The sequence below is a fragment of the Lycium barbarum genome, chromosome 5 (assembly GCF_019175385.1).
Source record: "Lycium barbarum isolate Lr01 chromosome 5, ASM1917538v2, whole genome shotgun sequence".
Taxonomy (NCBI): Eukaryota; Viridiplantae; Streptophyta; class Magnoliopsida; order Solanales; family Solanaceae; genus Lycium; species Lycium barbarum.
Window position 1 is genome coordinate 12,516,805 of NC_083341.1, and position 8,940 is coordinate 12,525,744.

At 34.9% G+C, this 8,940-nt stretch overlaps 1 protein-coding gene across 3 annotated transcripts; it reads right to left on the reverse strand.

The window, feature by feature from the left end:
• Positions 1-2,505: 2,505 nt before the first annotated feature.
• On the reverse strand, positions 2,506-8,687 carry LOC132640485 (iron-sulfur assembly protein IscA, chloroplastic). Of its 3 annotated transcripts, none has more exons than XM_060357085.1 (3): positions 8,464-8,686; positions 3,625-3,840; positions 2,506-2,859 (listed from the first exon to the last, which is right to left on the reverse strand). In XM_060357085.1, the coding sequence occupies exons 1-3, from the start codon at positions 8,627-8,629 to the stop codon at positions 2,717-2,719; spliced, it is 525 nt and encodes a 174-aa protein (XP_060213068.1). In that variant the 5' UTR covers positions 8,630-8,686; the 3' UTR covers positions 2,506-2,716. The 3 variants fall into 3 exon arrangements, with proteins under 3 accessions (XP_060213068.1, XP_060213067.1, XP_060213069.1); XM_060357084.1 differs by having other exon boundaries at positions 3,625-3,843; positions 8,464-8,683; XM_060357086.1 differs by having other exon boundaries at positions 2,787-3,360; positions 3,625-3,843; positions 8,464-8,687.
• Positions 8,688-8,940: the final 253 nt, after the last annotated feature.

The following is an 8,940-nucleotide window of genomic DNA, read 5'->3' on the forward strand; positions in this document are numbered from 1 at the left end:
GATCTGAGATGAATGGTACTATCATATATAAGCTCTTCGAGAGACATCAATTTGTTCACCATAATCATATATTATTTGGACACTGCTAGTGTCATGATACTTGTAAATAAATAACTAGCTCTTCTGGAGCCTTTGATCATTAATTTCTATTACCAAATATTTCTTAAATACTTCTGGTACCATTAAAGCAAATTTCGACACTACTGGTGTCACGAAATAAACATTGAATTCTAAACTTCAATATTTCAAACATCTCCTTCAGGGAGATTCATCATTAACTGAGAATTTTGTATCTAAGCTCAAACACATAATAATCAAATCCTTCATAAAGAAATACATTAATTGTTATTTCCTTCAAGGAAATCAATAACAACTAACCATAATGTATTAATGTGGTTATAGGAGAAAGCATTCTACTCTTCTTCCTTTTGCCTTAGAAATATGTTTCGACGTACGACAGGTACATGTAGCAATGTCTGAATTTCATACCACCAGAATATAACATCTACATTCCTTGTATTTTATCCCTCCAGGAGATAAGTTGTGGTATTTGTTTATTCACTTTGGGGAATGAAACCTGATTATTTAAATGTGCTTGAAATACGATGCTCATCAATAGCTCGTTATTTTGCTCAAACACAAGAAAATATTGCTTCAAAGTATTTCTCAGATATTTTGGTAATTCTTTCTGCTTCAGGAGTAAAGTTTCAGTGTTTTACTGCTTCGGGAGTAAAGTTTCAAGTTTTACCACTTTGGGAGTAAAGTTTAAAGGTTGACTAATTCAGGAGTAAATTAAAAACCTTACTACTTCAGGAGTAAAATACATAGGCTTACTACTTATAGAGTAGAATTCAAAGTTTGCTACTCGTGGAGCAAAATTATGAGTTTAGTACTTCGGGAGAAAAGCATATAATATTCAGAATATTTCTTCTCAATTATTCTACCTCTTCTGGAGATGGATCATGATATTTTCACAATCAAATGCATGTTTATATTTATAGGCTTTACTACATATTATCACATTCACTTCAGGGAATGGATCTATATTTATAACATTTATCAAAAGTTTTAATTCTTCATGAATAAAACATAATTATCTGAACGCGCCTTAAGCATATCAAATCGTGATAGCTTATAGCCTCTTTTAAGATATTGCTACTTCAGGAGCAAATCGAGGCATACATATAATGTGGAGAATTTTTCTTTAACACATCTTCAATCATAAACACAATAAGCCCGTAAAAATATTACCACTTCTGGTGTTCACGGATATAAACTCATTTAATCAATTCATATTTGCGAACTAACCTTCCAGTAGAATATTGGCATAAGGCCTTCAGCAACTTTGGTTTCAAGATATTTTGGCAAAAAGAGGCCGAAGTGCTATATTCCATATTAATATTTAAAAAAAGAAAGGTCATGTTTCTTACTACGTTGATGGTGAGCTTCTCCCAAAAATCAGTTTAAAATTTTCATAGTTGTTAAAGTCAACAACAATCAACCATCAAAACAAAGATAGAAAAATACTTGGAACATGTTACCTGAACTGTTTAGACTAAATAAGTACTGAAAGTCCTTTACTTTATCTCCGGGAGGCAACAACTTGTACTCAGTGTAATTCCAAGAATTGCACCTTCGAGGCTTTCAAAGTATTTGCTCAAGATGGCTGAGGCTCGTGCTGATAACGTGTTATGAAATAAAACCTATGAAGTAAATACACAGAAGAAATATGTAGAGAGAATATGTAAAGAGATATCAGATTATCTTACTTCTGCTCTTTCAACATTGCATCTGTGCATCCTATTTATAGGAGCAACAAGACATGGGATATTTTGGGATATTTTGGGATATTTATGGGATATTTCCAAATAATGGATATCCACTAAGATGGGATATTTACAACAAACCGTTGTTTTTTCATTAACTTTTCATATTGTTGTGTTCGAGTGATTGCATATTTATACTATGTGATTACTAGCAACCTTATGTTTAAGGAAGTGAGCACCCACGACCTTCAAATTCTGGATCCGCCTTTCTTTTGCGAGTCTCGGTCAAAGTTAGCTCAGTCGAAAGATATACCCTAGGCCATTCACTTATATATTGGAGTAGTTATTTCAAAGTTGGATTTATTCATACATTTTCGTTTGGTGTACGTCAATCATTAAATTTTGATCCAAATTAGCGAACTGTCAAACATCTTAAACAGCTATTTTTTCTAGTTTGACCACAAAAACTTGCCTTTTTTAATCGAGTAGACAGTCCATTACTAGTACACTCCTTTTGAAGTGCCAAGAGAGTCAGTTTATGACCCCTTCCACACACGAGCAGATGCAGGATACGAAATTTATGAATTTCTATAACAATCTCAATTAATATACAATTATAGTTGGTCCACAATTAAATATTTATAAATATTTAGTGAATTTTTTAATACATATACAAGGTCTAGGTAAACACTATTGAGTTCACGTGAACTCACATGTTACATTGCGTAACCACCCCACAAAGCATAAATCGACATGGCATAGAGGTTTAGCCTTCTGTGCAGGAAGAATAAAATGCATTTCCAGTTGCACATTTAAAAGTTACATACCCTATGCACATTATATGATTTAAAAAATCTTCATTACTGTCTACATCCGATGGTCCAAGCAAACCACCATTGGTGTACTAGTATGTTAATGTTATACTACTAAATTTCTATGAATACATGCTTTTACATCTCAGCATTAAACGATTTGCCACAACCACAAGTTTGCGTAGCATTTGGATTTTTGAAAGAGAAGCCCCCGCCTATCAACGCATCGCTATAGTCCAGTTGCATTCCAAAGATGAACAGAAGGCTTTTTGGATCACAAACTGCGAAAAACAGTATGAAATCAAAATTTCATAAATAAAAGCCAATAATCAATGGAAAAAGAAACAAACACAAGTAGGTAGCACGCATAACCTACAAATATAGAGCAAAATAATACTAGTCTCTTGCATGGACCCAATAATATAAATAGCTCAACCACTTGATTGAGTGAAAAGTCACACAAACTGACAAGGCAAACTCTCTGAATCAAGGCCATTATAATTGGTCTTAAAGAAACCTTCCATTCTGAAAGTGAACTAAATTGTCTAGTAGACTGATGAAGCATACAAGAGCAAACAGAAGTAATTTTTCTACTGCAATCAGCATCAGATAATCAAGCAAACGTTAAATAGCACACAAGTCTCGTGATCAGAAGCATAGTCAGATCCCTGAGAGTGGAGCGGAAATTCACAGATGTTCTAATGCAAAAGTTATAGTTCATTGGAGCAGTGATCTCCCCTCTCTGTTTCTTCGCAAGGCTAGGGAGAGTTTTTCATTTGAACCTGAAAAGTACTTGCATTGTCATATATATGGTAGTCATCAAGTATAAGTTCCAATGCAACCATTACAGCTTTAATCTATCAGGCCAACCACTCATCCAATCCATGTTTTTTTCACTTATCTTATTGTCCTTTCATTTAATGAGCACGACTAACTTATCTCATCAACTACTATGAAGGCTGAATATCCATGAAGGTGCATCATTCTCATGGAAAAAGTTACCAAGACTGGCATGTTAACAAATGATAGATAAAATTGACACGTACCAATAACAAACCCATTGTATTCAATTATCGAATCATCTGGTCTAGCATTTTCTCGCTTTTCAAACTCCATCGTGTATGACATGCCTGAGCATCCACCTTGTTTAACGCCAATTCTAAGACACAAGTCTTCATTCCGCTCGCTCCTCATCTTACTCAAGTGCTTCAATGCATTGTCGGTTAAGGAAACTGCAGGTGCTACTCCTCCAGATGCAGGTGCTGCTGCATTTATTAGAACCCAAGCAACTAATCAGAATAAATGCAACTAAAAATACTTATGTCTATTTAGTGGTCAATGAAGTGGGTTGAGAACCATGAGATTTCAGGTTCAAATCCCAACAGAGGAAAAACAACAAGGTAAATATCTTTCCGATCTGTCCAAACCTTGGTGGACAGAGTTATCGGGTACCTGCGTTGGTGGGACGTAGTAGGTATCCGTAGAATTAGTCGAGGTGCGAGCAAGCTGACCCAGACACCACGGTTATCAAAAAAAATACATCACTTTTGACTCTACAAACACAATCACATGAAATATATAGATGGAGTAATAAGGAAGTGGACAATAGTATAACCCTGTTTAAGTCTCGCAAAATACAAACATAAATGTTCAAATCTTCCACAGATAAGATTTTGAAGCGAAGCACTAAAAATTACACATAAGAGTATGCTATGCTACTATAAAGTTCGCATAGTTTATGGACCTTCCTCACAGTACCTTGACCCATTACTTTTATCAGACCTCATGGGTGTTATTCTAGTCTAGTTACATTCTGATGATTTAAATAGAAGTTTGAAATCCTTAGCAAGAAAGACGTAGCATAAAGGGACAAATCTATAAATCAATATGAGACTGCCGTTATCCCCCCTCGCGTTGTCATAAATCATACAGCCTTTGCGTAACATTTATTTTTTCCAACTGGTAAGTAAAGAAATTACAGATAAACAGCAAAGCACTAAGATGATGCTTGGTGCTTGGACACTCTTCACTCAACAATAAATTTCAGACCTCTTTCCATTTTGGGATATTTTAAGACATTTCACACCATTCAACAAATAAAATTATGCTATACCACGTTTATAACTTCAAAATTTCAATATCATTTAAATATTCAAATGTTGTGATGTTTTTCTGCAAAGCTAACTTTTAATTATTTCTTTATATTTACTTTCACTATCACTAAATATAATATTTAAATCAAATCAATCTCTCAAACTCCATGCATAGTCGGACATTATCAAGGGATAGAGGTATCAGTATTCTAGGATGAAATATTAGAAATTATTTCTTTCAAACAGAAACATGGATAGAATTAATATTATATTAGCCTAAGCTGAAACTTACCATTCCTTCTTCAACTTTTATTCAGTTACATTTGAAATCACATCCTATATCCTTGCTTTTGAAGTGAACCACTCAAGAATATGTCGTGCTTAGAAGTTGAGTATATTGACTTCCTCAAGGTAATTGATACAATATTTTTATTTGATAAGTGGGTAACTCGATACAAAATCTCCCTCACAAGTTCATGGATCTTATTCTACTGTAGTTCAAGCAGTTTTTTTTTTTTTTTTGATAAGGTAAGATTCTAGTCTAGTTCAAGCAGATAATATAACTTAAAAGCTTAGACCAAGGATGTGGCCTAGCGGTCAATGAAGTGGGTGCAACCCTAGGAGACCAGGATTCAAATCCCAACAGACTCAAAAATTCTAGGTGATTTCTTCCCATCTGCCTAAACCCAGTGTTGTCAAAGGCACGCTTAAGCCCTGAAGCGAGGCTCAAAACATGTTGAGCGCTTCGCCTCGCTTTATTTGCGCTTCAGTGTCATCAACAAGGCTCTTAGACATAGTTTTCCTTGACAATGAGCCTCTCTTGAAGAGGTGACACTAGATAATTGATATTTCATTTTATCGCAATGTTTTTACAATTTCTTTGTCCATATTATTTGTTGTTCATGCTTATTATTATTGGTCTTGGACTAAACATATATATATATTTGTGTTTTTTCACCATTGCGCCTTTTTTCATTAAAGCCCACGCTTTATTTCCGCTTTGCGCTTAAAGCCCCAGCTGACCTTAGAGCTTTTTCGCACTTTTCGCTTTTAATAACACTGCCTAAACCTTGATAGACAGAGTTACCCCATACCTATGTTGGCAGAAGGTAGTAGGTACCTGGTGGAATAGTCGAGGTGGACGCACCACCATCTATCAAGAATAATATTTGGTAGAAAAAGAGCTAATCAATGAAAGAATCTTAGGAAAATTTACTGCACCTTTAATTGGTTTTGCCTTCATGAAGTAAGATGAATGGTTTCCTCTGCATTTTAGTAGGGCATGCAAACTTGGATTTTCAGATTAATGAAACCATCGCTGATACAAACTTAATTGATGTCTACTTCAATGTTACAACGTAGAACAATGAGCCAAAAGTTACAAGTTATATAATAGTTGTAATCTCGGAATAGTTACAAAGGTCATCTTGTGTCAAAAGAGGCTGCAGTTATACTCAAACAAGGTGATCAGAGCTGATCAATTTCTTCCCAATGGTAATGCACTTAACCTTCTTTAAACAGCTTCTTAAATGATGGAAAGTGAAATGAAAAGCATTCTGAATCTTCCTGATACACTTTTCTGAAGTGAAGCACTCAAACTCTCTTAAACATACGCTATACTATTCAAAAGGTTTGGCTGATCTGGAAGCAGGTAATGGACCTTCCTCAATGTACCTTGAACCGTTACTTTTCCAAAGACTTCTCATATAATGTACACGTATTATTCTGACTAGATAGTTAAATCAGTTTTTGTATATCTTTTATTTTCAGTTTTCATCTATACATTTTAATATTTAAAATTCTCATTTTTTAATCTATTTCCAAAGGTTATGCAAAAGTTAGTATTCTTCACCTCTAAAAATAACAAAAGCAAATCCCATATTCTAGAAGCTCGCTGCAAAGTTTGAGCCTTTGAGGCAGACTCAACTCAAAAATCAGCCAAACAGTCTCTCCTGAATTCCAGACAGTTTACAGGCACAGATTCGCATTGAAATGTCCAAACACTATCAAACATAGATTATTGTTTTATCTCTTTCCGAAAGGATAATGTTTCTGTTAACTAGTAATGGGTCAAGTGACAAAAAGAGTCATCATGTACAGTCCAACTGGGAAATTACTATCCCAAATAACCTCTAAGCAAGAGAAAAAACTGACCTTGCCCAAATTCAGCTATTCCAGTATATAACCGTCAGGCCAAAGTCCGAAATCCAAGTTTTCACACAATAACTATCATTTTCAAGTCTTATTTTGGGACAAAACAGACAGTACAAGGGTGAGATGGTATTCCAATTTACAACGCATTCTGGCGACCAGAAGCATGAAGGAGAAATTGCAGCACATGCCTGTGGAAGCCAAAAGTGCTTATTTTAATAAATGCTTTAGAGAGTTAAGGTGTTTGACCAAACTTTTAGGAAGGAAAAAAAAGTGTTTGATTTGTAACAAAAGTTGTTTTACAAAGCTGAAAAAAGCAGCTTCTCCCTGAAAGCACTTCTGGAACCTTGGTCAAGCACAAATTGGCAATGTTTTTCAATTTGATTGGTCAAATACAAATTACTACTATCCAAAATTACTTTTTTTAAAACGCTTGTGATAAAAATACTTTTCAGAATAAGCAGATTTAGGAAGCTTGGCCAAACATGCTACAAGCTCAGCAGCACTTCATAGGTTCTTTCTTCATGCAAAATCAATCAAAGAATTACACCTTATATCCTTCATATTTACTGTAATCAATATGAAAGTAGCAGAGATGAGGATGCTCAGATGGATGTGTGGGCACACTAGAAGGGATATAATTCCAAACAAAGTTATACGGGGCAAGGTGGGAGTGGCATCCGTGGAGGACAAAATGAGAAAAGCTAGGCTAAGATGGTTTCGGCATGTGCAGAACCGAAGCACAGATGCACTAGTGAGGAGCTATGAGAGGTTGGCCATAGTGGGTGTTAGGAGAGGTAGAGGTGGGTCGAAAAAGAACTGGGGGGAGGTGATTCAACAGGACATGGCACACCTCCAGCTTACTGAGGACATGACCCTAAAAGGTCTGGAGGTCGAGGTTTACGGTATAAGATTAGTAAGTAGCCAAATGTTGTAGCACTTTTATGTGGGAGGCATAGCGGGCTAGTCTTCTCTTCTCCTTTTTTATTAGTAGTATTATTACTACCCAGTACTTGCATAGTGTCTTTAACTTCGTTATTATTGTTACTTGTTGCTTCATTGGCTGTGTATATCTTATCACTTATTGTCCTTATTCTTTTCCTTCTAGCTTGTTTTGGTAATGTGTTGTTGTGCCGAGGATCTATCTTTAGGGGTAAGATCTGCGTACACTTACCCTCCCCAGACCCCACTTGTGGGATTACACTAGGGTATATTGTTGTTGTTGTATTTACTATAATCAATAAATCAACTACTCGTTAAACCCTAGATCGACGATACGAATCACATATATCATAATTTAACTGATTATAACTAATTCAACTCCAACCATAAACACACCACAAGCTTCCTCACTTATCCTTCAAATAGAGTATACTTTGCAAAACTCAAATAAATAGTCTAGACATGAATTAACTAAACTACTCCCTCAGTCCCAATTTATGTGTAGCAGAATGAATAGACAAACCTATTCCTATATAATTTTAATTACAAATCTAATTTAGATATTATTTACATAAACTAACAAATATCAAATACTAAACAATTTTGGCTTCTAACAAATAGAGCTCCCTTCATTTAAAAAAAAAAATAACTGTTGAGGCAAAAGTCATAAATACGTAAATAAAATAAAAAAAGGATTACCTTCAAGTGTAGCAGATCGAATGGACAGGGATTTTTTGGGGTTGAAAAGAGAGGGTGAGGATCGAAAGGAGAGTGAAGAAGAAGAGGATTGAGGCAAAGCGATTGAATCGTTGGAAGGGCGAAATAATAGAGAAGATGAGCAACGAAGAGTTGTAGAAAACGCCATTCTTTTCCAATAACCAATCACCTATGAAATGAAGACAAATGAATTTTATTTTGCTGTCTATAATTTATTTAGGTTTGTTATATATGTCTGGCTTATTCACACGTGGTAGTTGGATTGTGATCATTTTGTTTATTTCGTTTTTTGTGGTCTATAATGTGCGTACTAGGAAGATATTCCGAATAAAATAGTACTCCCTCCCGATAAAAAAAAGTGTTCATTTAATTTTTTTTGTCAAAAAAAAATATTCACTTATCAAATTAAAAAAAAAAAAAATTTGTTTTTCAGATTTATCTCTATTAAGTGTTATGTGA